This window comes from Filobasidium floriforme, assembly GCF_021052385.1.
Source record: "Filobasidium floriforme strain CBS 6241 chromosome Unknown HD553scaffold_1, whole genome shotgun sequence".
NCBI classification, from domain to species: Eukaryota; Fungi; Basidiomycota; class Tremellomycetes; order Filobasidiales; family Filobasidiaceae; genus Filobasidium; species Filobasidium floriforme.
The window spans coordinates 672,986-699,960 of NW_025763622.1; the positions used below are offsets into that span (position 1 = coordinate 672,986).

Here is a 26,975-nt window from a genome sequence, read left to right on the forward strand (position 1 = left end):
ATCTACTCCCGGGCGAAGGCGGCGGCGGCGATCGACGCGAGGCACGGGACCGGTAGGCGAGCTTACGTACTCGTAGAAAGCTTCCGATGCCCGGGACCCGAAGCAACAGGGGAAAGGGCGACGCGTATCGTACAAACCCTTGAAATTTGAGTTACGCGCGTCCAACAGGGAAGACGCACTGGTACAGTGGTCGAAAGGGGCGTAATGAGGAAGGGCCTTCAATGTCCACCTTCTTGGCCGGCCTTGACTGGCGGCGAAGCGGGGTGAACAGTAAGTCGTGGTAATCAGCGTAGCTGGTAATCCCGCAGCCACAAGGATACGAGGGGAAAGCGATCCGCAAGGGTGCTTTTTGCGATCAGAAGGGTCTGTGTATGGCCTCTCTTTTTAGAGGTCACGGTAAGTAGGTCGGGGCCATGAAAGGTCGTCCGGTCGAATGCGCAGGTCGTCCGGTCGAATGCGCAGGTCGTCATACTTCTGACCTTTTTTGCCCGATTTGCGCGCGCGTCGCCTTTTGCTAATCACGCCGTCTGAAATGTCAACAAACACCTCGGATCGCAAGGTTGAACCTCGACTGTGATGTTTGATGTCTGATCAGTTCATACGATCGACTACCTATCTTGCTTCCTTCCTCATTCAGTACGACCGGCGCTGTCTCAGTTCGAGTGTTTAGTCCTAGTTAGACTCGCCCGGGATGTCTCGTCCGTCCTCATCCGCGAGCTCTCATCGCCCGCCAACCTCTACCTCGAGCCGGGCTCCTCCACCAATCCATACACAAACGCAAACGACCGTCACCGTCCCCTTCACCCCTCGACCGAAACATCAATCCCGTGACAAGCTACAGGGAGAACACGAGTTTGCGCAGATCGTACAAAACCTGGCTAGCGTACGAAAGATCCCTAAGGAGGTGGTGAGGGCCGAGTTGGAAGCAGGGGGTACCGGCTTGGATCTTGGACACGGGGAGGACGAGGTGGACCCGGACGTCTCGTACAATAGGGAAGAAGCGACATTCAAATCAAGACCGCTCGGATCTCGTGTCAATTCGGGCGTCGGGATTCGTAAACCTGTACCTCCCAAAGAGCCCAAGGCTCAGGATCTGGCGGAAGGGAGACAATCGAGGAATGTCTCGTCTACATCGACTATCACCTCGGAAAAGATTCAACGAGAGCGAGAACGTCCCCGAGAACTTCGAGAGGTAATCACTCAGGAAGGCGTCAGGACGACGGGAAGCACTACAACCACGGTGATAGTGGGTCCGGAAGGAAAGGAGTCGAAGAGGCACGCTTCGTCTTCTTCGGCTACGAGCGCGACGTTTCCCCTTGCTCGGGCGAACGGTACGGGCTCCGGAGCCAACACTTCAGCAGCAGGCAGGGAGAAGGAGAAAGAAGATGGAACGGTACCTTCAACGTCGGGGGTTAGGAACGTCGGTCCCTCGTCATCTCGACCGACTTCCCGAGCAGAGAGACATTTGCCTGCCGCATCGAGCTCGACGGCAGACAAGGGCAAACAACGAGCGGATGCCCCGGACAGATATTCGTCGGTTCACGCTCGAGCTCAAGGGCATGGGCAGCATCCTCGGACGGGATCGACCGAGATCGATGACCAAGACGACGTCGGAAGTGGTGGTGCACCACCGCTCACGGGACACGGTAGATATGGGAGGAACATCAATGGACACGGAGCGAGACCAGGATCAGGATTGGGATCGGGAGCAGTAGTGGCGATGGAAGAACGGAAGTTGGATGGAGTCCCGCTTGTCGTCCAGGAAGCCTGGGTATGCGAGGATCTACGGTTCGTTCTCCAGGTAAGTCTCGTCTCAGCTGTCGCCTGCACCTGTCTGGTGCAGGGGCTGGAAGTCCCCGAGCTATTTTACTGATCACATAGAATGGAAAAACAGGGAGTCCAGGGCGAGTTGATCACCTTTGCACCAGATTACGATCATACGGACGAGGTTCAGCGCCTGAGGGGGGTCAGGTGGAAGATCGATCCGTCACTCGGTGAGCTGCATTTCGTCCAGAGACCTTGATTAGTTTCGGTTCAGGACGTGTCGCTGACACGATAACGACATGATTCGACCGTGTTGAAACCGTTTTCGGTGTAGATCGCTCGCTCAGGAATATGGTCGAAAAGATCTTGCCTTTAGCGACGTTTTTCACGGCGGTCACCGCGTTTTTGGACCTGCGGTAGGTGCTGCGACTCTCTTCGTATCTTGCCATACTGCCCCGAAGCTAATTGTGATACTACTTATGGGCTTGGCAGGAACGACACAGCATATGGGATGGTGAACCATGCTCTTGCGAGCGGAATCCGTGGGGTCTTGCGAGTGAGCCGGCAAGACCGTTATATCCTACAAAAAGTTTGCTAATCGCATCCCGGCGACGGACACTAGGACTACCACATCCTTACGGCCAAGCTCGAATCTCTCTATCTGACCTCGCCTGACTTCACTCTTCAATCCGCCTTCCGCCATCTCCACCCGACCTTGCACATCCTCTCCCTATTGTACGCGCTATGTCTCGCGCTGGACAACGATCCCTTTCCCGAATTTCCAGACTCTGGTGACGAGGAGAGCGAGCAAGGTGATGGCAATGAGGATATGCGGGACTTGGCTGCCGAGCTAGGATTGGATCTACAACAGTTGGGAATGGCTAGCAAGAAACAGTTGGCGAGAGAGGCGGCCAGTGGGAACATCATGGGCGGAGAGGTTTTGGGCGTGATCTTGGAACGCGCGGCGGCGACGAGCGGGTGGGTCAGACGTTTGTTTCCTATTAGTAAATTCTCTTCGGCGGCTGATTCCCTTTGCCAATCTCAGAGACCCCGCAGCGCACTCGCTGTACTCATCGGTCCTGCTGCACGCTTCGCAGCCTTACGCGCGGATCTTGATCAAGTGGATCACGACAGGGACGCTCAAAGACCCTTATGGCGAGTTTCTCATCAAGGAGGATCCGCGAATAAACAAGGGTCAACTTGTGTACGACTATTCAGAGGACTATTGGGAACAGAGGTATACTGTTAGTATCGAGGCCTCAGGTTTCTCGTATGGATTGATGACTGATCTGATGTATACCGCCATTTTCCAGCTTCGTGATGGCTCGAGTTTAGCGAATTTGGTGAAGTCGTACAGCGACGCTCCGGCGCAAGCTTTCGTACCGGTTTGTCGACCAGGAACGAATCGACTTCCCGGCGGGGAATGCATACCTCCCTTCTTGGAACCATGGAAATTCAAGATATTGCTAGCTGGGAAATACCTGAACGTAATCAAGGAATGTGGGATCGAAATTGCGGACTGGGAGGCGCAGGACAATATCGTGGCGGCTCATGCGGAAGGCGCCTTGATCAGAATGGATCAACCCAAGTACGTGCGGTCGATCATCGGCCTGCTTGTTATCGTCGAGATACTGAGATCTCTTCCCGCGCAGATTCTACCAACGGATAGAAACGGCGTACTTCCATTCAAACAAGACATTGCTCGATCTAATACTGCGTGATAAGCAACTAATCACCAATCTCAAGTCAGTTCCGCTCCCCTCGAACAAAATCTCGATCGTGCTCTGACAGGTCTTATCAATACCAGATCGATGAAGCACTTTTTCTTCCTGGACCAGTCAGAATTTCTCAATCAATTCTTCGACAACGCCCACGCCGAGCTAAAAAAGACCGCGAGTCATGCATCAATGACCAAAATCCAGTCATTGCTATACATGGCCGTTAGCAACCCGGGCAGTGCCAGCTCGACGGATCCTCATAAAGAACAGTTGCGCGCAGTCCTATCAGACCAACGATTATACGACCATCTGTTAGGGATCGCTTCGAAAAAAGCTGGCGAGGGAATCCTCGCCGCCATCAATGTGCCTACAGAGAACAAGGTCGACAAGATCAAAGAGAAGGACAAGCCGATTACCAGTATGTCGACTGTAAGCGCTAGGATATCCTTGTGGCCGAGCTGACTTGTCCCTAATTTCACAGCGATCGAGGCCTTGTCCTTAGATTTCGATGTCCAGTTCCCCTTGTCCTTGGTCATTTCCCGCAAGACCATCACTCGGTATCAGTTCATCTTCCGCTTCCTTCTGAACCTCCGGTACCTTGAATTCTCGCTCGCCAACCTCTGGTCAGAACACAAGACTCCGATCTGGCGAAAGTCCACCGGATCGTCCGACATAGAACGGTACAAGCGACGTATCTTCGTACTGCGCGCCCAAATGATGCAATGGGTACAGCACATGCTTGCGTACGTCACAGGAGACGTCCTCGAGACTAGATGGAAAAAGCTCGAGGACAAATTATCAAAGGTGTCCACCATCGATCAACTGCTTCGGGACCACGTCGAATATCTGGACACTTGTCTAAAAGAATGCACATTGACGGAAGGAAAGTTGATTTCTGTACGTCACTTCGACTCATTACGACCCGGTTGCGCGGATTTTACTTGAGGGACTGACTTAACCTGACTCCGTTCTTGCAGGGCACACTGAAAATCGTCGATATCATATCCGGCTTTATTACCCATCATACCTTCTTCACAAAGATCTTGAACTTGTTCAATGCGGACCCGAGCGAAGAGTCGACCGAGGGAAGAATTGCCCAACGATGGGCTCTATTCAATCAATTCGATCGCCATTTCCGGCACTTCAGTTCAGCACATCTGGACATTGTGACATTGTAAGTCTCGAATGGCTTGGGAACCGGACTTTCGAGCCTGTACTGAGTTCCGGTATCCTTCACAGTATGGCGAGCTCGGAGCAACCCGCCCTCCTGGCTCTGGTTGTTAGACTAACCCCATTACACGATCAAGACGGCAAATAGACTTTCCCTGTCCCGACCTCAGTTTCGATTTCAGCTCCCAGGTTTGGCTTTGACTTTGTACTTTTGATATAGCCAAAATGTCTGCCTCCCCATCGAGGGCTAACGAAGGCTTGCTGCTTGCCCGCCGATATTCCGAGGGTATAATGATTATGCTATTGACGTTGTTTCGCTCTGTGGCTTGCTATTCAGATCAGACGCGATTACATGCTGAGATTCCGACGACAAGAGATTGTTCGTTGCGGGTGCCTTCGGTGTGGTCTCCCATGCCGTCAGGTCGAGCACCGGCAATGTCCGTGTGATGGACTGTTTCGACGAGTTCCCGTTGTCGACCCCATCACCGGATCCTACTGTCAAATGTCCGGCCAACCATCCGTTCCGTGTTCCGGCATCAACGACTGCTTGAATGATGCTCTGAAGTTCCGCGTTCCTGTCAAGGCAGTTCGCGGCAACGTGAGTCAGACCATGTATCAAGCCGGACACAAGACGACATGTTTTTTGACTCACCTCTTTTCAGCCTCATTAGCTCTCCGCTCGAGCTCGATCTCTTCCTCTTGCCAACGCTTCTGCAGACGTTCTATGTCTTCCCGCAAGTCATCCAGTTTGTCATCTACCGTGTCTCGTCTATTGGCGACTTTTCTTGATCCTCGATATCTGGTCGGCGTCCGGGCGTCTGGTCAACGAACATTGCTCGCAGACAAAGATAAGAGGGGAGACTCACGTCTCTCCCAAGATCAAGGTTGCTGCTACCCCAAAGAGGAAGACCTCTGCTAGATTATTTGCTCCGTTTTGTATGGCGCTATAGTCAGAAGTCTAGGGTTGAGCTTGCAGCGGGGATGAACGAGAAGACGAGCAGTGATCCAGTGATACATACCGAGTCTCATTCAACGGTTTGATATCCCCCAGAGGGGCGTTGTATAGTCCCAAGCGCATCCGAGCTTCCATTCGGTGCATCCTCTGTTTACGCCGACCGATTCATCAGCTCTGAGAAACCTCCGGTTGACAATAAGATATAGCGAACTTGCCTGAGCCCAATTAATACAGAATGTCCGAAACCGTTCATGCCTAAGAATACCCGCATGATAGAACAGCTCAGAACAGTCTAGTAGATTCAGCTTGTAAGATCCAGAACTCACTGAGTAGCTTGTGATTTGAGCCAGCTGGCTACGGGTTTGGCGGCCGTCTGCTCGCGACAATCACCTGAAGGTCAGACTACAATTCATACCTCTACCTCGGTGTTCGACTTACTCGGATGGCCAGCGAAGCCAGCTTGACGGTGGCCATGATCGGAAGAAATAGTTCTATGCGTCAGAATCCCTCGGTCTATATTTTTCTGTTCTAATTAGTATCTTCGGGTCAAGCTTTGACAGGTCGGAAATGAGACCTCGAGGCCGAGTTGATCCTGACCTTGTGCCGACGACGACCAACGACTTCGGCAACAAAGGAGAATGACGCGAGCACCGGCGGCACACAACGAGGGGAACATTCCGGTCATAGCCGTCGATCGATATCGTCCCTAGCGAGCGATTCACATCGTTCTCTATACGTTCCATGTTGGATGGATATGCTAGTCTTACAAAAGGAATGTTGAATACAACTTGCTGCTTTTCGTCTTGTATGTATATGTATCGATCCCTTAGCCCTTGGGCTTTCGTCTCATCCCCCCTGTTATGCCCGAAAATCCAACCCGCATCTAGTCGGCCTTGACCGTCTTTTGCGCAGCGTCCAACGCTCGCAAAAAGGCCGCCTTGAGCCCCTCGATCTCCTCCAACCCGACGCTCACCCTGACGAGACCTGATTCCACGCCGAAATCGTTGGCCCAATCGAGCTCGAGGTAGTGCGCCAAAAGGGTGTACGGGCAGGCCAGAGTAAAGTTGGTACCCAAACTCGGTCCCTTGTGGCATTCGAGCGCGTCGAAGAACGCCTTGGAGGCCTCCTGAGTGGTAAACGTCAGGGAAAACAGACCCCCGTAACCACCCTTGCCGGTGGTGGGGAGTCGCTGGGCGATTCCATAGTTTTCCGGGGTAACATATCGAGGGTAATACACCCGTTTGAGTACGCTATTCGACGAACTGGTAGCGTCCATCTGGGACTTGCTGACGAGCAACTCGGTCAGGTCGTAAGCGTTGTCGTTGATTATCGAGATTCGATGACGGAAGTCTCTCGAATTTCGTTCCATGTAGATGGCGTCTTCGGGGAAATAGTGGTCCTCGTACCTGTCCTCCTGGGTAGACTTGAGGTCGGCGTAAAACTTGGAATGCGGCGTCAACACCAGGCTGCGGAGTGAGGGGTTTCGTCAGCACGACCCGACCATCTCGGCCGGCGATGCGACATGAACTCACCTTCCACCCATGACATTGGTCTCCCCGCTGAACACCTTGGTCAAACTGCTAACCACGATGTCCGTCCAACTGGCCACCTCGACATTGACAAAGTTCCCCACGGTCTCATCCACGACGATCACAAACTCGTGCTCGTCCGCCAACCTCCTCAACTCTTTCAGATCAGCCGACCTGAGCAGCGGGTTCGAAGGGAACTCGCAGAACAAGGCCGTGATCGGGTGTTGTTCCTCTGGGGTACCTTTGGAAGCCCGAATGTTGTCCAAAAGGTCAGACAGGGCGTGCAGATCGGGCGTAGTCCCGTGTCCGAAGAAATGACACCCAGGACCCCATTTCTGCAAGATCTTGAGCGTGTCCGTGTAAGGGAATCTGAAGCAAGATGATATCAGCGATCCGACGGCTACCACTAGCTTTACAAGAAACGCCCTCCGACTCACCCGAAACAGACGCTCTTTCCCGGTGCCCCATCTTTCCTCTCCTTCCACGCCATGGCCAACTGATGAGCATGCCAAATCGCGCTCATCCCCGTCGGGTACAGATAGACATCGTCCTCGTCCACCTTGTTTCCCGAATCGATCACCTTTCCATCGCTCATCCCGGAACCACGGGGCACTTCGTTCAAAGCTCCCGCACCGCTCTTGGCGGGCTTTTCGTGAGGCAAGAGGGTACCCGCGATTCGACGACGGAGAGCGAGCTTGGCCAGCTTCGAAGATGCCAGAGGGAGGTTTCGGCCGTATCGTTCTTCCAAAAATGTAGAGTGGTCCAACGACAGATCGTCCAGGTCCTCAGCGAGGTCGTCGTCCTTCGCATTCGGTCGACGGGCAGAACCGGTTGTAGAGCTGGCGCTGTTGGGGGCGACTCCGGGAGTGATAGGCGTCGACGGGGTCAAGGATGTCGTCCCCGTCCTGGTCGTCCCGCTCGTCGAAGCCGGTCTTGACAAGGCCAACGGCAAGGCGCTCTTGCTCCGAGAATAATGTCGGTTCCTCGAGTACGATTGTTTCCCCGTACCAGGCAAGATGGCCGAACTGGACGTTGGGGAGACGCTCGGATCGTCCGCACTACCGTTGTTGGTGTTCTCAAGGACCTCCTTTTCTACCGGTGCAGGGGGTCCGAGCGGTCCAGCAGGTCCTTCACCAAGGAAAGCCAATCCCCTCTCTGCCGTCCTTGACGAGATCCCATCTCCCGAATGTTGCCAGAACTGCTTAGCCACCGGCTGGAATTGTTTGTTGTAGAGCAAGATCTGAAGCTCGATGCAGTCTACGCCACCGACGGCGTCTTCTTCGCCCGGCTGAACTAGAGAGGCGGTAGATGGGCAGATGACGAACTCGACGATCCGGGATGGAGCTGGAGGTTCACGAGACAGGAGGAAAGACCGAGCTGCTTGAGCGACTTTGGGTGTGGGGAGGAGGGTGCAGAGTTCGTCTGGAAGACCGAATTTCTGGAGACAGATTCCTGCGAGCTGTCATCAAGTTTCAGATATTTGGTGTCAGCTGTCAGGCGACCACCAGTTGCAAACTAGCTCGAAAGACCTACCTTTTGGATGCTACGATGCACGAAGAACCTGGGGTACCCCGTCTGCATGGTCTCGACGACCCGTTTCTCGCCTTCCTCGTAACCGATCACGTCTTGCCAGGTCGGCAGCGAGACCGAGATGGCGTGGGGGACCATGGCCGGGATGGCGCTGCCCAAGGGACATGATGGAGCAGTAGCCGTGGCTATCATGATGGTGGTGTCTAGGGATCGACTCTAGGGTCTTTGATGTTGTGATGAAAACGACTCTTTCCAACCTTCTTATGAGATAGTCGTGCGCACTCGTATGACTTGCCACACAACGACTCGCGACTCGCCCGACCCGATCGACCACCTCGGCTACCGGGGAGATGAACACGGACATCAGATAATTGCATTGTGTCCGTGAAATGGCTTGGCCCGGAATTAATCACGTAAATGCACCGAAATGCTTCCGAAGTCAGGAGTTGACCGACGTTCGAACACTTCATATTCCAAGCATCTCCCCTCTCATAATCCTCATCACCCCCTTTCCATCCTGCCTGTAGAGTTCACTATTCACTACTACCTTTTTAAGCCCTTGACATTACTTCTCAGCTCGTCGATCTGGTTGTAAGATCACCCTGGTCATAAAAAGCCGAGGATCCGCCTAGATATGGCACCTGCCAAACGGGGTCCTAGCGTACCTCGTCCTGGAGCGGACTGGACGTGGACGCCCGAGATAGACTCGCTCGACAGGGATCTCACGCAGGAACACCTCGAACGGGCGTTGGGACTGAGGAGCGGGAGGAGGTGTGAGAACAAGGTCGCAGTGGCTTTGGAGTTGGAAAGAGCTCGGAGGGGGGATGACGACGAAGATGAGGATGAGATCGAGGATGACGAGGATGAACAAGAAAAGGGGAAGAAGGAAGACGGGAAGGCCCAGGAAGTGGAAGTGATCGACATCGATGCGGAAGACGGTGAACTGAAAGTACGATTCCAAACCACGAGGAAACGAACAGCATTCTCTTCCCGAGGTCGAGGCGGAGCTAGCCGAGGTGGAACACGGAAGTCCCCCACCACCAATGCCACCACTACCAACTCTGCACCTGCTCTTACGGCATCATCGTTGAGAAAGAGGACCAAAATCAACTCCGCCTCGAAGAACGGAGCAGTAGGGCCCCCTTGTACGACCAATTGGTGCAAAGGAAACTTGTTGTGCTTGAATTCTGTTGGAGGAAAACAGGCAAGTCCAGCTGAGGTCGGGCTGGACAAGGACGAGGACAAGATGACGGAATCTGATCCTCCTTGGTCCTCTATGATTCTTTTCTTTTCGGTGTTCACTGTAGTGGTTAGATCCCGGCAAGTCCTCCCTTATGAACAGAGCTACACGACCACCAACATCCCAAGCTGATCTTCTTTTTCGCTTTACGCCTTGTCATACTGATTCGCAGCTGCCAAAGAAACCTTCTTCCGGCTTCATAAACTCGGTCCAAACCCGGGACTGGAACAGCGGGATCCGGTTTTGCCGGTTGGATTGAGAGTGAGTTCGGCCTCTTGAGCTGGTGATGATGAGGTATGATGCAATGTCCTTTGTATGTAAAGCTGATGTTCGCAAATATCATGTTTCTTTTCGTCCACCATCTCCTTTCGGATCTCCTTTCTGAATTCGATAGAATTTGGGGGCGACTTGTTACGTGAGTAATCTAAGCAGTTCAGTTTCGAGGCCAGGCCATCAAGCCATATCGAAATTGCACTTTGGCTGATCAATGCCTGCTTTGCTTCGGAAATGCCATTCTGTATAGGCGAACGCTTTCCTTCAGGTAAGCCTTGAATTTGGCGGTCCAGTGAGGACGGGTCTAGTTCCGGATGATGGCTGAACAGAACACCAATGGATGCAGCTATGGTACAGGATCTTGCCGTTCAGAGCGGCCGTCTATGCATGTGCCACGGACCCGAAAATGCCTAGCGTGAGTCTTCACTTATCTCCTGCCCGTTTGAGGAAACGCAATTCGCTGACACCGCTTTCGCCTCTTGAAACGCATACAGACTAGCCCTTGCTTTCAACTCGCACTCACCTTCACGGGCTTGCAGAAATCCGCTCGGTCTGTGTTCGACCCAGCTGGGCTGGTCGAGGCTTTGAGGTTGGAAAAGGGGGATCAACAAGATGCTAGCGAGTGAGTTCGGGGTATGGGAAAGAGCATATCTGCTTTCCCTCCATGGTCGTCTAGTCGAAAGCGTTCTGACGGCATGTGCGTGTGGACAGGTTTTCGAAATTGTTCATGGCATTGTTGCAAACCGAGTTTAGCAAGAATGAAGATGCAAAAGTCAAGTCTGTCATCAATGACCAGGTATGTCGATCTGTAGTGTCCTATCTACCGGAGAGACATTGCTGAGCGGAGTTGGACGGAGATTGTTGTAGTTTGAGGGCAAGTTGAAGTATAGGACAGAGTGTATGACTTGTGGCTATGTCAGTGAACGACCGGGTAAGTCGGGGGGAATGATCTTGTTGTGTGTGGAGCGTGAGATCTGATGACGTTTGATTATGCAGAGAACTTCCTTGAGCTGGAGATCAGCATGGAGGTAAGTACTACTCTGCTTTCCCTGTCGATACAACGCTGTAAGTGACGGCTAAGATTGTGTGCGACTACACAGGGTTCCGAATCAAGCCTGATCAACCGCTTGCAAAAGTCACTGGAGGCCGAAACGCTAGACGGAGACAACCAATACCGATGTTCGCGTTGCGACCAACTTCGGGACGCCCGACGATCCGTTCAGATCGACTCGGTACCGCCTACCTTGAATTTTAGCTTGCTACGCTTCGCCTTCGATCCCAAGACGTTTGATAGGAAGAAGAGCAAGACGACGATCAAATTCCCGCCGAGAATCAATATGAGACCGTATATGAGCGATACGGAGGGGAAAGAGCTTTGGTACGAGCTGAAAGGTGTGATTGAACACAAGGGAACGAGCGTGAGTATCAATCGGGGTTCGGTGGATGTCGTCTCGATTCTGACTGTCAATCATGCAGGCGCACCATGGTCACTTTGTGGCCAAGGTTTACGATAGCGAGTGAGCCGAAGCCGGACTGACACCTATATGTGAATGCCTTGCCTAACCTCTCACGCGCCTCAGAGCACAACAATGGATTCTTTGTGACGACGAGACGACTACCAAGATACGACCGATGACGACTCTTCCAGTAATGCAAGGCAACGGCACGACTAGTAACGAAGCGATCCTGATTGACGATCCGATCGAGGATGACGATGACGCGGACGAGCTCAATCTGAAGAGGTCAGCCAAGCTTATGGCGTTTGAGTATTGCGATTCTAACAATGTGTGAGCATGATAGCGGCGCAACAAACGGCAAACGCCCTCTTCCAAAGAACCACGCTCGCAGGAGCAAAAGTCGAGATGACGAAGTGATCGTGATCGGGAGCCGATCAAGACAAAAGAGCACGACAGCCGAGGTTCCAGCTCAGTGAGTCGGCGCATGCTCGGCCCAAAGCAGGATTCTTGCTGAATCATAAACTCTCAGATTACATAAAAGCCAACAGGCATATATGCTTGTTTATGGCCTGGCAAGCGATGATGATACGGAACACAATCCTGTCTCAATACCAGCGAAGCGGACTGTTGAACAGATTGAAGCTCAGAACCTCGCTTGGGAGGCTGACGGAGAGGCATTCGAGAAAAAGTGTGTCTGGCAGGTCGACTAGTGCCGGTACACCTTACCCGTCCAGCTGACAATTATACTACAGACAGGCAGCGCTTGCCGCCGAATTCGACCGCATCAAACAAGCTAAGATTGATATTGTATCTACTTGGGATGTTGAGGCAGAAGAGGTAGGTGTCGAGCTTCGGATCACTGTTTCTCGCCATGTGGCTAAACTTTTGTTCGAAAGGACGGCCGCTTCGTCTACCTCAAAACTTTAGTCAATTGGGTTGAACGAGGATTGATCGAGAGACCAGACGTGATACCAAAAGCATCGCAACAGCGGGTAGATTCGCGGATTGATCTGGTTATGAACGAAGAAGAGCAGATCAACGGAAAACCGGTTGGTATGGCAAGTGGCGACGCAGAGGTTACCAATGGACAGAAGGAGGTACCACCCCCAGAAAGGAGCGCGAACTCAGACGTGAAAGATGAAACGGTACAAGTAGACGATGGCGAAGTTGAGATGAAACCTCCAGCTATGGAGACGATTGATGGAGCCAAGGAGAACGATAAAACGCCCCCAGTCACCGAGCCTAGCGACGACTCGGATCCTCTGCGGTGTGCCCTGTCAAATAGGAGGATTCGCTGTGTCCACCACAAACTGAACCCGGATAAGGGCTATGACATGCGTTACATTTCAAAGGTAAGTGTTGTTGCGACACGAAAGACTCACTGCCCCGTGTGCTGAACCGTAACATCTTCTTATCAAGGAGGCCCATGATAGGATGAAGGCCTTGGGAGCGATATTCGATTATGACTTTGGCAAAGAAGACATCTGCAAAATCTGTGTAACCGAAGAGTACAATCGTATGTGGTGCAATTGCTTCCCGATGTGATACAGGAAACTGAACCCGCATGGGGTGAACAGGGCTTGACGACGATGATGTGCATTGGGACGCAGTTCAGGAGTTCAAAGCAGCACGCGAAATGAAACCGTCGCAGACGGACGTCGCTTTTTTGGTTTCTTCACAGTGGCTGAAAGGTCAGTCAGGCTGGTCGATGATTGGATAGCACAGTCGGCGCTGATACCCGCTATCGACAGCTTGGCGTAAGGAGATATGGCGAGATCTTAAAGACGAAAAGGGAAAAGATTGGTGGGATCGGTGTAAAGCCGAAATCTATTGCCTGCATCAAGCTGCCAAAACCCCCGATCAGCGTGGATCATGTGAGATGGTCAATAGCATGGTAAGCCGAGGACAGAAAGTCTACCCCTGATAAGCGCTCTAAAAGTTCTCCCTCCATGATCAGGCTCATGCCATTCTGCTAAGCGATGATCCAGACGCGATCGCAGTGTCGTCAGCCGATGAGTGTAGACAATGTGGTGAAGAAGAAGAGAAACTCAAAATTGCCAAATCTGGCGACATCCGTCAAGCCGAGACCGAGCAGGTGAGCATTTTGAAGAACACATTTCAAGTGATCCGACTAACTATACCAATGATGCGTGTGCCAGGCTCTTCTCAAGACGGTGCTGCGAAAAAAAGACGGCGACGGGATCGTCCTAGTGGACGACGTTGATAATTACATCATCCCTACGTCCTTCTTCCGCAATTGGCAGAGTTACGTCAAAGATCCGGTGCACAACCCTCGACCGTCTCTGTCCAACGAGCCCTTCTTATGCGCGCATGGTCAAATTAATGTCGACTTTGGCTACAACCCGGACAAAAGATCGACCATACTATATACCCTCTTACCGTCTGACTGGCAACAATTGCAAAGCTTGTAGGTATCCGAAATGTTGGCATGTGGGTCAGTTCGGGTCAGCTGATCTTGTTGCTGCAGGTATACCATGAAGGACAACGAAATCATCACGGTTCACCCTTCTCGAAGCGGGAAGTTTGGGGCGCTTCCCGTGGTCAACAAGGAACTCTGCAAGCCTTGTTGGCAAGAACGGTAAGCGCCGCAGCGCTCGTCTCACGGGTTGTCTCGACTAAACGGCGTTATGAATCGATGATCTTGTGCAGGATCACGGGAAATGCCGAAAAGATCAGACTCTGGGTCAGGCTGGCGGAGGATGGGTTAAAAGTTCCAGGGGAACCGAGTGCTCCAGAAGAGAACGCGATGGAAGTGGAAGAGCCCCGACAAGACGTCAAGAAGCAGTCAAACGGGTCGGGGCGGAGGAAATCGCCCATCGAGATCGACGCAAACGAATCATCGGCGGCAACGCGCCGCTCGAACAGGTTGATCGATCGAGGTAGCAAGGTGAAAGAGGAGGCGTTTACTTTGCGCAAGCACGAGACTTTGCTCGACCTGAAAAAGGAGGTGAGTTGCGGTCATCGATTCCCTGGTAGCGCCAGCGACTGAACGATGTGACTTTTGGCCCTCAGATCGAATACGCCTGGCATATTCCAGCTTTTTACCAACGACTTCATCACGATGGCCACGATATTGACGATAACACGATGACGATCACCGGCGCTAGTCTCGTGTTTGACGCTGTTGTCTATGTCAAGAACTGTGCCGAGGAGATGCACGGAGACATGGACGACATCGAGCATGTACCTTCGACACGAGCGGAGCGAGCTGCTGGCGGATTTCACAATACTCTCTTACATGGCTTGCCCGTTGACGAATCGAGCAGCGAAGAACCAACGGAGGCTGCACCCGAGGTGGAGATGGACGAGACCGTGCCCGAATCGAAAGGTAGGTGGCAACAGGCATGGTGAACTTGCGAAATCGCCACTGATCCAATCGCCACTTCAGCATGTCCTGCATGCACTTTTATCAACCAGCCCGGATTTCTGATCTGTGAAATCTGCGAAGCGCAGCTCTAACGACACGACTCATACTACCTACCACACCTGATCTCCCATATTCTAACTCCGAGGGACTTTCATGTCTCTAATCTACACTGCCCTCGAGGATTCGGTAACCCTGCCAACACTTTGTATCGATTCATCACGCATGTCAAATACCACCGTCCGACCGTAAACGTCGGGGTACGATGTGAAGAAGAGACTATGTACACAAAACACGCAGACGAGAAGAAGAGTACAAACTATTGATGATGGCTCTACCTGTCCCTCTTGGACTCCCTCTCCCTGTCCCTCTCTCGATCACGGTCCGAACGACGGTAATCCCGATCATCATCTCGTCGGCTCCTGCATCACAGCAATCGATACCATGTCCATATCAGCTCTCAAGCTCGTTGTGTGGGAACGACAATCCCAATTGACATACCTCTCACGGCTTCGATCACGATGACGCCTCTCTCGGTCGTATCGATCGTCACCACCACCACGGTCGCTCCCACGGGACTCGTACCTGTCCCGCTCGCTCCTCTCCCTCGATCGGTGTCGCTTCCTGTCCCTGATTACCGAAACCGAACCCTCATCAGCGACAAGTTTCCATAAAACACGTGTTCACCGTTCTCGATCCTCTTGGAGACTCTCCTCTTGGAGACTCACCTCTCTTCGTTCTCCCGGATAGCATCCGACAATTCGTGAGCCTCTCGTTTCCTCTTGTCCCCGTGGCCAGGTACGATCGAGTCTCCATCGTAGGGCAACTCGGCCTTGACAGCGCTAGCTGATCCGTGAGAATGCGGCGTGGGGGTATGCGGTTGTTGATCGTAGCCTCGAGGACCGGACGGTCCGGAAGGCGGGGCGAGATTGTTGTGGCTGGGAGGAGGTGGTCCTCCGGGGCCGGGGGCGATAGGAGGAGGTCCGTACCGGGCGGCTTGACCTTGACGACGTTGCTCGTTGAACTGGTCGATGAGTTTTCGGAGTTCGTGGTAACCCAAGTGCATCTAGGGATCGACGAAAAAATTAGATATTGAAGAGTCAGCTGACGATCATGAAGATGACATCGAATGGACCGCTCCCAAACTGACCTTTCCACCGAAATGATCGGCCAACCTTCGATCGGAATCCAGGACGGACAGATAAGCACCACACGTCTCGCACACCCTCAATTTCTGGTGTCCCGACGCTCCTCCCGTCTCGGTCAACCTCTGCAACTCTCGCTCCTTGTCCGTCTTTTCCTGCTTGAGAGCTTCGACCGCTTCGAGCTTGGCCATCGATTCTTCGATCTTCCCGGCCTCTCCCAACGCTTCCACCTCGTCCGTGCTTCCCTGGATGGCGAGCTCGATCTCTCCGACTTCCTTCATCAGGTCCACCGTCCGCTTGTTCTCCTCGGGAGTCTTTTCCAACCTCTTCTGCGAGATTCGGATCTTGCGATCACAGTCGTCGATGAAGTTGTAGATGCTGTTCTGGTATTCCTGTTCAAAGGCTGCGAAACGGGGGTCGAGGGGGTCCGCGAGCTTGGCTTCTTTGTAGGATTTGGCTACCTTTTCGCTGTGCAGTCGGGGACAGGGACCGAGGTCCATTTTCTACATCGGTCACAGATATTAACCGAGTCAGCACAGAATCGCTGTATAATCAAGCACGAAAGTTGAACGCAGGGATTACTAACGGTGTTACCGAAAATGTCGTGAGGACACGTCCCGCAGATGAAATTCTTGCAGACTTTCGGATCCCACCAATCGACATTGATCGGTTGAACTCCCATAGCCTCGGGACCCATCATTTGCTGCAGTCCCGGAGACGAAGAGTAAGTTATGATAGTGATGATACAGGCAGACGAGTACGGGAGATTGTGAGTAGAGGTAGACGCTAGCGGGACGATACTGGACGTGTCCGCTTGAACTCACTTCGAGCAGCTTTCGCTGCATCTCTGCCATTCGACCCATGTTTGCTGGATAGTTTTATGTGATCTGATGGTATACGTTTTACTTGGTAGTAGTCTGTTATGTGGTTGAATAGTCTGTCGAAGTGAAGTTGAGGATATGGTGACGGGGGGAGGTGAGTTGTATGTGAACGGACATCGACGAGATCTCATGTGTGTCCGCGGGTGGAAACAGCACAATGTCCGCTTTCATCACCCCATCCACCTACCTGGAGCATGTCATCGCTCGAAACGGGAACATGAACTGCTACTATTCCTCTATCAACTCTGTTCATATCATCTCTCATCTCCATCCACTCTTCCTCCCGATCACTCCCTCTCGCCGTCATGTACAGGCAAGCTCGGTTGATCAGCGCTCGTCCGCTCGCCGTCCAGCGTCAGGCAATCAGGGCGAGTCCTCGTCCTCTGTCTCTCTGTCTCGTCCGACCATGTCCGAACAACCGCAAGCTGACATGACTTCTTTTGCTCTTCTACACGGGCAATACTACACATCACATCTGGCTGCAATTCTGATACGACGTTGACTCCGCAGCGCTTCGCCATCGAGACCCCGACAGGACCTACCTCGACCGGACTTCCCCCCAAACCCCCTACCCCTCTCTCGGCAGGAAACGCTCGACCCGTCGTTGTCTCCACCACCACCGCCACGCCAAACTCGGCCACCGTCGGCTCAGGAGTAGCTCCTATCCCTGCCAAACCGGTCGTCGTCGTCGACACCAAGACGAACCCCCGATTGTCCAACTCGTCTTCCGAGATCCCTCCCCCTCCTCCTCCACCCCCGGCTGGAAAGCCTAAATCCAGATGGGCCAGAAAGTTCCTCATCTACCTCACCCTGGGAACATTGGTGTTCTACCCTACCTCGGCGCTCATCTCGACCCACTCGGACAGGTACAGGGATTTCTTCACGTCGACCTTCCCGCTCGCCGAGTCGCTGGTCGAGTTTGCGGATGAGAACGATTGGGACGAGCTGTCCTTGGGATCGATCACGAGCGGGGCCAAGGGGTTGTCGGACAAGGTGACCGGTAGCGGTTCGAACGCCGGCGTGCCTACGATTTCGACGGCTGAGGGTGCCGGACGCAAGGTCTCGCAACGAGCTCAGGAAGCCAAGGAGGTCGCTGCGGACAAGACCAAGGAGGCTGGCCATGCCTTGAGCGACAAGATCGAGCAGGTTCAGGCCAAGGCCGCTCGACAGCTCGAACAGGCCAAGGCCGCGTTGACCCCCTCGTCTTCCCCGTCAGCGTCGCCAGTGTCGACCAAGGTGGACAAGGTGGAAGCCGAAGCCAAGTCCAAGTCTGCCGAACTGAAACGGGACGCCAAACGAGCGGCCGAAAAGACGTCCGATTCGGCTCACCGGGTCGTAGAGAACGTCAAGGCTGAAGTTGGCAAGGCGGCCGAGGCGGTCAAGAGCAAGACGGACGAGCTGGTCGCCAAGTTGCCCACCGTCCCTGCCTTTTCAGAGGGTGTGACCGAGCTCGTCAGCAAGGCCGAGGATGCGCTGAGCTCGGCTGAGCACAAGGCTGGTGATGCATTGAACAGGGCCGAGACCAAGGCTGGCGATGCGTTGCACCGGGCGGAGAGCAAGGCTGGAGAGGCGTTGCACAAGGTGGAGGACAAGGTCGAAAGCGAGGTTGACAAGGCCGAACGTGCTGTCAAGGCACTTGCTAGGAACAAGGGAGGACCCGTCGTTGACCCTGCCGTCCAGGCCGAGATGGTCGACACGCAACGACCTAGGGACGTCAAGGCCTCTACCGGACCCAAGGACAAAGTCGTCGCTGCCGGTGGAAAGAAACCTTGGACGGGCGCTCCCTTGCCCCTCGGGTTCGAGCCTCCTGCAGGCTATTACATTCCCAAGACTGGGAACGAACGCAAGGACGTCTCGGCCATCCTCCCTGACGCCGCCGTTGCCACCCCTGCTGCCCCTGCCAACACCGCCGCGGATGCCGCCAAGGATCCTCTCGTCCGACCGGACCCCAAGACGGAAGGTACCCCTGTCAACAAGCCTACGCTTCCCCTCCTCGCGCCCCGAGTAGCGGAGTTCACCTCGGCCGAGCAGGAACCCATCATCGCCCAGTTGGCGAGCACGATCGACTCGCTCGCTTCCTCCCTCTCGCCCACCTCGTCCACCAAGGCTAGCATGACCAACGAGACCGATCCTCAACACGTCCTATCTCAAGCTCAGACGGACCTGTCGTCGTTGTCTTCGAGGATGCAAGCGCTCAAGGACAAGGAACAGGCGGCCTTGCAGGACCTGGCGGAGAAGAAGAAGAACGAGTTCGAGGCTGAGTTGAAGCGAAAAGAGAGCGAGTGGACCGTCAAAGAGGGTCAGATGGTGGATGGATGGAAGGAGGAGAGGGAAAAGCTGGTAGAGGGATGGAGAAAGGTCTTGGACCGCGAGTTGGAGGGTCAGCGGGTTGGGATCGAGCAGAGGTGAGCGACAGGTCGGTCGAACGTGCTTGTCGAAATGTTTGAGGCTGACCCAGATCTACCATGAACGGCTGCTCAGACTCCGTGAAGAGGTCATCGCTCAGGGCATTGAGCTCCAGCGACGATGGTTGAGGTCGATCAAAGCTCAGGTCGAGGAGGAGCGCGGCGGCCGATTGTCCAAGTTGGACAACCTGACCACATCGTTCAAGCAGCTCGAGAGGATCACGCTCGACAACTCGTCCCAGCTCGACGCCAACGTTTCCCTGCACACCCTGTGGTCTGCACTCCGTGCCGTTCAGGCCAAGGTGGACAAGGGCGGCGTCGCGTTTGACGATGAGCTTCGGGTGCTCAAGACGGCCGCTACCGCCGCTGCCTCTTCCGCCTCAGATGAACAAAGCAGGCAACTCGTTTCTGCCATGATCGAGTCGATCGAGCAGAGCCACGCCGCGACCGAGGGAATCAAGTCGTTCCCTGCTCTTTCGTCTTGGTTCAGCACTACCTTGGCACCCAAGATCCAGTCCGTCTCGCTTGTTCCCGCCGAGCACGAGGCTGGTGTCCTGTCACACCTCGCTTCGGCCGGTTTGAGCAAGGTCTTGTTCCGACCCCGAGCCGGTTGGGTTGAGGGAGACGATGTCGGTGCCGTCTTGGCCAGGGCTGAATATCTGTTGAACGAAAAGGACCTAGATGGGGCCGCCAGGCAGGTCAACCAGTTGCAAGGCTGGGCTGGCAAGTTGGCTGGCGATTGGTTGAGGGAGGCCAGGAAGCGATTGGAGGTCGAGCAGGCGCTTCAGGTGAGTCAAGATTATTGATTCAAACCCCTCCGAGACGAGCTGACCCAAGTCCCATTACCACCCGCGCAGGTCATGGCTACGGAAGCCACTTTGGCATCGCTGTTGCTGGTGTAAGTGCACGACGGGACGAATCAGAAGAATGTTCTACATTTGCGACCCTGAGGATGTTGTAAACGGGGCGTCGAGTCGGAACAGGGAGAAGGACCAAAAGCCATAGAGAATCGTAAAGCAAGAGTCGAGAGGAATTCCGAAACCGATATGCGCATATATACATACATGGATCGCGAGCGGGAAGACTTGAACGACCGTGATCTATTGAGCGAGAATTAGCCCTCGCCTGGATGGTCCTGGCAATGAGGCCGCCTGTAAATCAACGGCTTGCCCTTTCTCGAGACAGGTGTAGAGAGCTGCTGAATATAAGACATGGTACATGGGTGCGGCCTCGTTGACATTGAGCTACAAATCGATACATGAACAATGACGATAACGACGTCTATACAAACCGTTACTTCTGCGATTCGACTGCCATAATGTAAAACATACAAGAATCCGTAAATATGCGTAAGTCGTTCATCGTTCAGACAAAAAGGTTCGAAGATCGAAAGACTGCTTAGCGGCGACCATCTGAGTTGTTCAGATTGATTCAAGTGAGTCAAAGTTGCCACGCAATTCGAAATGGTGTAATGGTACTCACATTGGCAAGCGAAGCCATCGCGATACCCTCTTTGTCCACCTTCCACGGCGGGGACACGTCGAAATCTCTAGATTTGCAGGTCGAGACAACGACACTGGTCTGCCGCGCGATCGTCTCCAGCCTCGATCGGGAGTATTGTCGATCCGGATTTGATCGGGCTGAACATGGGGGCCGCGCATGAGTGCGATGCTTCACATATAGAAAACGACATGGCTCGGCACCGACACCACTCACCCAAGATCGCAGAGTTGACCGTTTCGGCCAGCGTGAACCTCCTCTTGGTATCCAGCCAACATTTGAGCGGACTCGAGGCCATGTCCGTATAAGCGAGCAGCGCGGTGACGCTCTCGATCGTATTGATGAAGGGCTCAGCGGCATCCTCTGACATGTAGTTGGTCGCCTCGGCGTACAGCTTTTGAGCCTGAGCGACGCAAGCGAGCGTCCGGCTCGATTTGCTGCTCGAGCCTCCCAAAACATCTCCATTATGTGGCCGTGCGCTCAAGTCGGGGCTGGACGTCGAGTCTCTCGAAGGTGCAAAGGACGACAAGGCGGTCTTGCCGTTCTTGAGTCCGTCTGCGGCCGCCATCTCCGAGTGCATCGATGAAGCCATGCTTGAAAAGTCCATCTCAGCGTCGGATGACGCCTCGAGCTGGCGAACGTTTTCGATGAATGACTGGATCTCGAGGTTCAGGTAGAGAGAAGCGGGAGTGACACCCGTCTTGATTCCAGGGAACGCGACCGAGGTCATGCTCGCCATCTCGTCGTGCCTGGGCACCCGGTACGTCTCTTCCTCGTCGACGTCGCTTTCCTCCCTATCGCTAGCACTCTCACCAGACCCGTCCGAATCGTTCGATTCCGACCCGTCATCAAAGCTCGAAGCGTGACTGTCGGTCTCATCGGCTTCGTCTGCTGAGAGGGTCTTGTACTCGGCCTTCGATCCTGTCGAACCATAATTCTGGAGGACAGATGGGAAATACCGTCGAAGCAGGTCCATACCGCGAACGATGTCGCCCGATCGTATGCCATCCCGAATCTCTGTGTTTCAACCCGGAGAAGGCCGGGTAAGCAGCCCGCGAGACAGTTCGCACCTGTGTGCCAGGGGGGAAAGACTAACCCTTTCTCCATTCAATGTTCATGATCCATGCTTCTCTGTTCTTCTTTCGGGTGATATCGTTCATAGAAGGGTGTTTACGGCTCAACTCGGGTCGAGCGGGTCGAGCGCCATCCAAGTCCATATCCACGTCGACGTCCGCCTCGTGTCCCCCTGCCTTTGTCTTGCCATTCCCATTCGTCACCGTCGACCCCGCCGACTGCGGCCCGGGCCATCCATTGACCGAGGGCACGATCGTCGATTCTCTCATGCTATCCGCAGCTGTCCCCGGTGTCGTCATGGTCATGGTCGTAGCGATGATAGACGGGTCGATGATGCTAGCCAGTTCAGAGATCGATGACGACATCATCGTGACATCCGTATCGATCTCGAGCGGTCTAGACTGAGCTGCCGGTGCGGCTGAGCCGTTCGTTCCATTCAGAGGTGGTTCTTTGGGAGTCGAGCTCGAGGTATTGGAAGAGGAGGCGGTGGAGAGGCCTTCAGAGAGGATCCGGGCTGTGGCTGGAAAACATCGGTCGGAAAGGTACTCAAGAACGAGGTTGTGCTGATTAGCCATGCGTCCTGAATCAGCCTTCGCAAATGGCGATCTCAGCAAGAGAAACTCGGCTACACACCATGATATCATCCTCGCGAGACTTCAGGAGTTCGGGGTCGAGCCTGGTCGGCTTGTAAGTCCGATCTTTGCGATGCATATGGCCGTACTTGGGATCCGCCATGGTTCGCGAAGAGGTATCGTTGAGATCGGTAGACGGCGATGTGTCTGGTCCTGATATTTGCAAAGCGGCAATGGTCCGAATGACACCTGTCGCAGTCTCTACGTTATCAGTCTGTCTTGAGGTAACGACCGGGAGGGAATCGTTTCCAGGTCGTGCGGGAGGTGCGGCGTCGGTGCTGATGATGTGGTCAGGTTCTTGAACGGAACGCCGGACGTGGCCGGGACGAGCTCGATTGGGGTGATTGGGATGATCTCCCGTGTAAAAGACGGTATTACCGACGACCCTTTGACCTCCGAGGATGTCTTCTATCTCGATCTGAGGTGCTCGACGTCGATTGCTTGTGGACGGAGACGAGTTGTCGATCGTGATGGTATAATTGCTTCTGTCGATGCTGGTAGGCGAGATGGGTCGTTCGTTATCGGAAGGTCGATCGATGTGCATAAGTTACGGGATCGACCTCGACCAGATCCGCACAATCGTAGCCAGGTGAAGTCGCTCGTGACTCGTGATCAGTTCCAGTCGGGCGGTATATGCTCCGAGTTGAACGTCATCCAGCATTTGCACATGCGTCGACTTTATCATCATCGAGGTCGTTCATGCCATCGACCCTTCCTCGTCGCCGTCGTCGGGTCTCCCCGTCAGCATCATCCCTCGCGAGACGACGGGACCTAACCTTACCAGCTACCAGCTACCAGCTACCAGCTACTAGACATTTGGTATATCGATCGACACATCTACCGTCACCGAATCCTTACAACAAGCACGATACATTCCCCTATTCTTTGTATGCTTACATGCGTCTTGACGCTAACAAGAGGAGTCGTGTTTATTCAAATTCTACTAACCAACAGAACCGCTCAGTTTTCGAATGGACTCCTGTCAAGCCCGCACCAAATGTCGGAGTGAAAAGCGGTCAGCTTTGATCCTGCGTCATCTCGGTCTCTTGACCTCCGGCTAGCATTTAGGCACTCACTTGGTATACTCTTCCTCTCCATCCAAATCATCCTTGGCGTCTCGCTTGTCCGTACTGGCGGGCTGGATCTGTTTGTGCACCGATTCGGTCGTCGCCGAAGGAGAAGTGCCCAGGAGCGAGACTTGTCGTTTGGGTAGCATCCCGATCTTGGCTACACGTAGACATATCCTTGACGTCAGCACTTCGAATTTCGGATCATCACGAGACGAGGCCGGAAAAGGATTTGAGGAGCTTACCGAGGTCGATCTTCTGAGCGGCAGGTTTCTCCTCTCCACCTAATCCACCAGACCCACTACCCCCAGCTCCCCCCACTCCAGCTGACCCTGCGCCGAACCTCTTATTGAGATCAGATTCTGGCTTGGGTGTGTTGTCCTCCAAAAAGTCGTCCGACGTGGAAGGGATCGACGAGGCCGAGGACGCCGAAGATCCGGGTTGATACACCTTGATCGTCCTGCTCTGATGCTGATTGGCGGGTTCGTCCAGATCATCTGCAGAGCCAGAAAAATGGTCAGCTCGACTCGAGGTCGACTTGTGAGCTGAAAAGTGCATTCGGCCGAGACTCACCGTAAATGTCCGTAGGCTGCCATCTCCGTCCAGCATTCTGATATTGCTGTGACGTCTGACCTCCCGCACCTGATCGGCTGTTGAACGCCCCTCCGCCACCGCCCATCGATCGAGGCTGGGCGTTGGATCCCCAGGACGATCCCGCCCCACCCTGTCCTCCCTGTTCAGCCTGACCCGCTCCCCTGCCTCCGAACAACCCTGACAGGCCTGATAGGGCCGACCCCACCCCAGCTCCGAGCGCTGCCAACCCTTGACCTTGCCCCTGTCCTCCTGGTCCCTGGCTACCATCGCGTCGACCGGTAGCGACCGCCTTGGCATCGTTGAAGATCCCACCCAAGGTGCTCGTGATCCCAGCGGGTTGCATGCCCGTCGCCTGTCGTTGAGTCTGGAGCTGTTCGAATTCGTTGACTTTGGTCCGAGCGGTATTCAGGAACAAGTCGAATTTCTGTTTGCCGACTGCGATCGCGAGCACAACCGAGGTTTGTCAGGTTTTCAGTGGGTAACTCGCGAAAAGTTTGAGAGGGCACGCAAACACGGACCTTCTGCGTATTTCCCAATCTTTTCCTCGATCGCTGGTCCTAGCGGACCACCCCCACCAGCCGCTTGACCCCCCTGTTCATCCCCCCACATTCCCCCCGTTCTCCCCGAGGCAGATCCACCCCGGTAATTGTAATCCTGCTGCTGCAACGGCCGACCGTAGGAATCATATCCCGTCGTGCTTCCCCCGCTGACATGATGCTGCTGCTGGTCGTCCCCGAACGGGTTATCGTTCCGGCGGGTACCCCTCGAAGCGCCATCGGAAGAGAGGCTGGAACCCGTCTCCCGCTGAGCACGAGCTTGGACTTGCGCCTGACGTTCTTCTGCGATCTGTAAGGAACGAGCAAACTCTTCGTCCAGGTTGGTTTGAGGATGAGTGGTCCGGGGAGCCGTGGTGGCGGGGTCAGGCTGCGAAAATATCGGGTTGTTCAATTGAGAGAATAGATTGGAATTTCGGTCAACACAGGACGGGCTCACCTTGTAATCAGGATCCGTGAGCTGCAACAAGTCTCCGAGAGCTTTCTCGAACCTCTCGTCTGGAGAGCTACCGGCATGCGTCTCTAGGACGGCCTCGATGACGACAGGTTCGACCGTAGGGAACATGGCCTGCATCATCGTCAAGCTTTAGTCTCTTACGACTTGGGACTGTAGCGTGTACGACTGACCTTGAGTTCAGCGAGTTGGGGGTCGACGTTCGTCTCGGCCGATACCGGTGGCGCTGGAGCGGTCGTGGCAGGTGGCAGCGCAGTGGGAGCGGCTGTCGGAGGAGATGTGATGTGAGTGGACAAGGTCGGGGTGATCGAGCCCGCTCGATTAGCTGCCAGAGCTTCCGTCTTGGCCTGATGAAGGGCACATTTATCTTTCGTCAGCCTGGAAACGAAACGGAAATCGCCATCTGCAGACTCAACCCACATCGTTCGACCCAGCGTCCAGCTTGTACCCCGTGTCCTCTAGCTCCTCATCGCCCGTCATCTGCCTGATCTGTCGAAGAGCTTGCTCGACGTTTCCATCCGCTTGTTCGAGCATGTGTCGTAGTGTGCCGTCGTCGATATCGGTCGCTGGCATCTTGGCCTGCGTCAGAAGAAGGTGAGGTTTCAGTTCGGGAGCAAGGTAGATGTGCGAAGTGGAGCTGCGCATTGGGAGGTGACGGTTCTCACCTTGAGCTCTGCTATCTTGGTTTCCATCTCGCTCATAGTTATCGTTACAGTCGTGTGGCTTTGTAACGTCTTTGCTTAATTTGTAGAAGACACTGAAGCTTCCCAGTACTGACGATGATCTTCACTCTTGCTGCTTGTTGCTGTGCTGAACTGCCGCACCTGCTCATGAGCTCATGATCTCATGATGATGATATCGTCACTCCCTCTCGGAAGCTGATCCCCTACCATCCTACTGTGACTTGACAACGCATATCGCATTTCACCTCACATCGCATGCGTTATCAACGATCATCGAGCTTCTCAAGGTTCGGGCAACGCCCAGGTCCGAGATCGAGCTTCTCAAAATAATTGTCTGGGACAACAGTTGCATATCGAAAGATCGACCCATTCTCTGCCTTGACCTGATATCCATAGCCTAGACAAAGTACACAGTATACGATGATCACGTTATCAAGAAGAGAGGAACAGGATGTGCTCGATCGAGCCAAGGAACAGTCCTTGAAGCACTGCGAGGCGCTCGTCAAAGGTGCGTCTCGGATGATCGCTCACTACCTTCTCGTAGCCCCAACTTGAAGCTTACCTGCCGATCGCTCCTCATGTGAACACATTCATCTCGATGCGATCTTCAATCTAATCAATCGGAACTATGAGCTCGGACAGACTTTGCCGACTGCGCAAAGGGAAAGACGGTGACGGTCCTGTGGAACTGTGGCGGACAGTACAATACGATGCGTCAATGCATGAAAGACTAGTACGTCCGAGCCCGCTTCACCCTACAACCCCATCATCAAATATCTGCATTGCCCTCTCATGTCATATACTGATCCGCACCCCCGGGACTGTTTGTGTCGACCGCCACAGCCTGACATTAGAACGGATCGACGCGGCCAAAGCGGATCACATCGCAAATCGAGAGGAACGCAATGCCGAAGCGCTCGAAAAGGCTCAAAAGAAATTGACGCAACGACGGACATGATCAAGCA

At 54.1% G+C, this 26,975-nt stretch overlaps 9 protein-coding genes across 9 annotated transcripts; 4 read left to right on the forward strand and 5 right to left on the reverse strand.

The window, feature by feature from the left end:
• Positions 1 to 691: 691 nt before the first annotated feature.
• On the forward strand, positions 692 to 4,800 carry HD553DRAFT_266659 (putative gamma-tubulin complex component 2; the record flags this gene model as incomplete). The annotated part of the gene is made up of 13 exons (XM_046177493.1): positions 692 to 979; positions 1,460 to 1,801; positions 1,895 to 1,994; positions 2,099 to 2,180; positions 2,257 to 2,320; positions 2,387 to 2,742; positions 2,810 to 3,008; positions 3,078 to 3,352; positions 3,417 to 3,509; positions 3,572 to 3,900; positions 3,964 to 4,379; positions 4,460 to 4,656; positions 4,722 to 4,800. The coding sequence occupies 13 exons, from the start codon at positions 692 to 694 to the stop codon at positions 4,798 to 4,800; spliced, it is 2,820 nt and encodes a 939-aa protein (XP_046040098.1).
• Positions 4,801 to 4,939: 139 nt separating this feature from the next.
• HD553DRAFT_346956 (optic atrophy 3 protein-domain-containing protein) lies at positions 4,940 to 6,328 on the reverse strand. Its single transcript, XM_046183259.1, has 7 exons — positions 6,046 to 6,328; positions 5,934 to 5,980; positions 5,823 to 5,862; positions 5,672 to 5,754; positions 5,519 to 5,596; positions 5,305 to 5,451; positions 4,940 to 5,227 (listed from the first exon to the last, which is right to left on the reverse strand). The coding sequence occupies exons 1-7, from the start codon at positions 6,079 to 6,081 to the stop codon at positions 4,948 to 4,950; spliced, it is 711 nt and encodes a 236-aa protein (XP_046040099.1). The 5' UTR covers positions 6,082 to 6,328; the 3' UTR covers positions 4,940 to 4,947.
• On the reverse strand, positions 6,329 to 8,910 carry HD553DRAFT_330266 (putative cystathionine gamma-synthase). Its single transcript, XM_046181968.1, has 4 exons — positions 8,670 to 8,910; positions 7,574 to 8,595; positions 7,140 to 7,505; positions 6,329 to 7,073 (listed from the first exon to the last, which is right to left on the reverse strand). The coding sequence occupies exons 1-4, from the start codon at positions 8,856 to 8,858 to the stop codon at positions 6,491 to 6,493; spliced, it is 2,160 nt and encodes a 719-aa protein (XP_046040100.1). The 5' UTR covers positions 8,859 to 8,910; the 3' UTR covers positions 6,329 to 6,490.
• Positions 8,911 to 9,182: 272 nt separating this feature from the next.
• On the forward strand, positions 9,183 to 15,231 carry HD553DRAFT_6041 (uncharacterized protein). Its single transcript, XM_046184351.1, has 26 exons — positions 9,183 to 9,870; positions 9,974 to 9,986; positions 10,079 to 10,167; positions 10,301 to 10,321; positions 10,430 to 10,447; positions 10,526 to 10,594; positions 10,674 to 10,801; positions 10,891 to 10,975; positions 11,047 to 11,110; positions 11,176 to 11,207; positions 11,280 to 11,597; positions 11,656 to 11,696; positions 11,760 to 11,921; positions 11,980 to 12,108; positions 12,166 to 12,324; positions 12,389 to 12,473; positions 12,533 to 12,988; positions 13,056 to 13,152; positions 13,214 to 13,327; positions 13,388 to 13,530; positions 13,594 to 13,731; positions 13,796 to 14,064; positions 14,125 to 14,235; positions 14,307 to 14,604; positions 14,670 to 14,985; positions 15,046 to 15,231. Exons 1-26 carry the CDS (start codon positions 9,301 to 9,303, stop codon positions 15,114 to 15,116), a joined length of 3,996 nt encoding a protein of 1,331 aa, XP_046040101.1. The 5' UTR covers positions 9,183 to 9,300; the 3' UTR covers positions 15,117 to 15,231.
• HD553DRAFT_6064 (uncharacterized protein) lies at positions 15,046 to 17,252 on the reverse strand. The gene is made up of 5 exons (XM_046184352.1): positions 16,753 to 17,252; positions 16,172 to 16,669; positions 15,750 to 16,087; positions 15,523 to 15,651; positions 15,046 to 15,443 (listed from the first exon to the last, which is right to left on the reverse strand). The coding sequence occupies exons 1-5, from the start codon at positions 16,864 to 16,866 to the stop codon at positions 15,356 to 15,358; spliced, it is 1,167 nt and encodes a 388-aa protein (XP_046040102.1). The 5' UTR covers positions 16,867 to 17,252; the 3' UTR covers positions 15,046 to 15,355.
• A 65-nt stretch (positions 17,253 to 17,317) lies between these two features.
• HD553DRAFT_290691 (mitochondrial inner membrane protein-domain-containing protein) lies at positions 17,318 to 20,633 on the forward strand. Its single transcript, XM_046178349.1, has 4 exons — positions 17,318 to 17,415; positions 17,558 to 19,452; positions 19,529 to 20,240; positions 20,310 to 20,633. Exons 1-4 carry the CDS (start codon positions 17,353 to 17,355, stop codon positions 20,352 to 20,354), a joined length of 2,715 nt encoding a protein of 904 aa, XP_046040103.1. The 5' UTR covers positions 17,318 to 17,352; the 3' UTR covers positions 20,355 to 20,633.
• A 29-nt stretch (positions 20,634 to 20,662) lies between these two features.
• On the reverse strand, positions 20,663 to 22,757 carry HD553DRAFT_6120 (uncharacterized protein). The gene is made up of 5 exons (XM_046184361.1): positions 22,660 to 22,757; positions 22,049 to 22,546; positions 21,169 to 21,969; positions 20,935 to 21,092; positions 20,663 to 20,864 (listed from the first exon to the last, which is right to left on the reverse strand). Exons 2-5 carry the CDS (start codon positions 22,392 to 22,394, stop codon positions 20,811 to 20,813), a joined length of 1,359 nt encoding a protein of 452 aa, XP_046040104.1. The 5' UTR covers positions 22,395 to 22,546; positions 22,660 to 22,757; the 3' UTR covers positions 20,663 to 20,810.
• A 687-nt stretch (positions 22,758 to 23,444) lies between these two features.
• HD553DRAFT_346962 (uncharacterized protein) lies at positions 23,445 to 26,188 on the reverse strand. The gene is made up of 9 exons (XM_046183260.1): positions 25,993 to 26,188; positions 25,748 to 25,906; positions 25,501 to 25,674; positions 25,313 to 25,441; positions 24,838 to 25,243; positions 24,299 to 24,754; positions 23,971 to 24,222; positions 23,735 to 23,885; positions 23,445 to 23,637 (listed from the first exon to the last, which is right to left on the reverse strand). The coding sequence occupies exons 1-9, from the start codon at positions 26,026 to 26,028 to the stop codon at positions 23,619 to 23,621; spliced, it is 1,782 nt and encodes a 593-aa protein (XP_046040105.1). The 5' UTR covers positions 26,029 to 26,188; the 3' UTR covers positions 23,445 to 23,618.
• Positions 26,189 to 26,430: 242 nt separating this feature from the next.
• Positions 26,431 to 26,968, forward strand: HD553DRAFT_338158 (uncharacterized protein; the record flags this gene model as incomplete). Its single annotated transcript, XM_046182327.1, has 3 exons — positions 26,431 to 26,518; positions 26,653 to 26,743; positions 26,854 to 26,968. 3 exons carry the CDS (start codon positions 26,431 to 26,433, stop codon positions 26,966 to 26,968), a joined length of 294 nt encoding a protein of 97 aa, XP_046040106.1.
• Between the last annotated feature and the right edge of the window lie 7 nt (positions 26,969 to 26,975).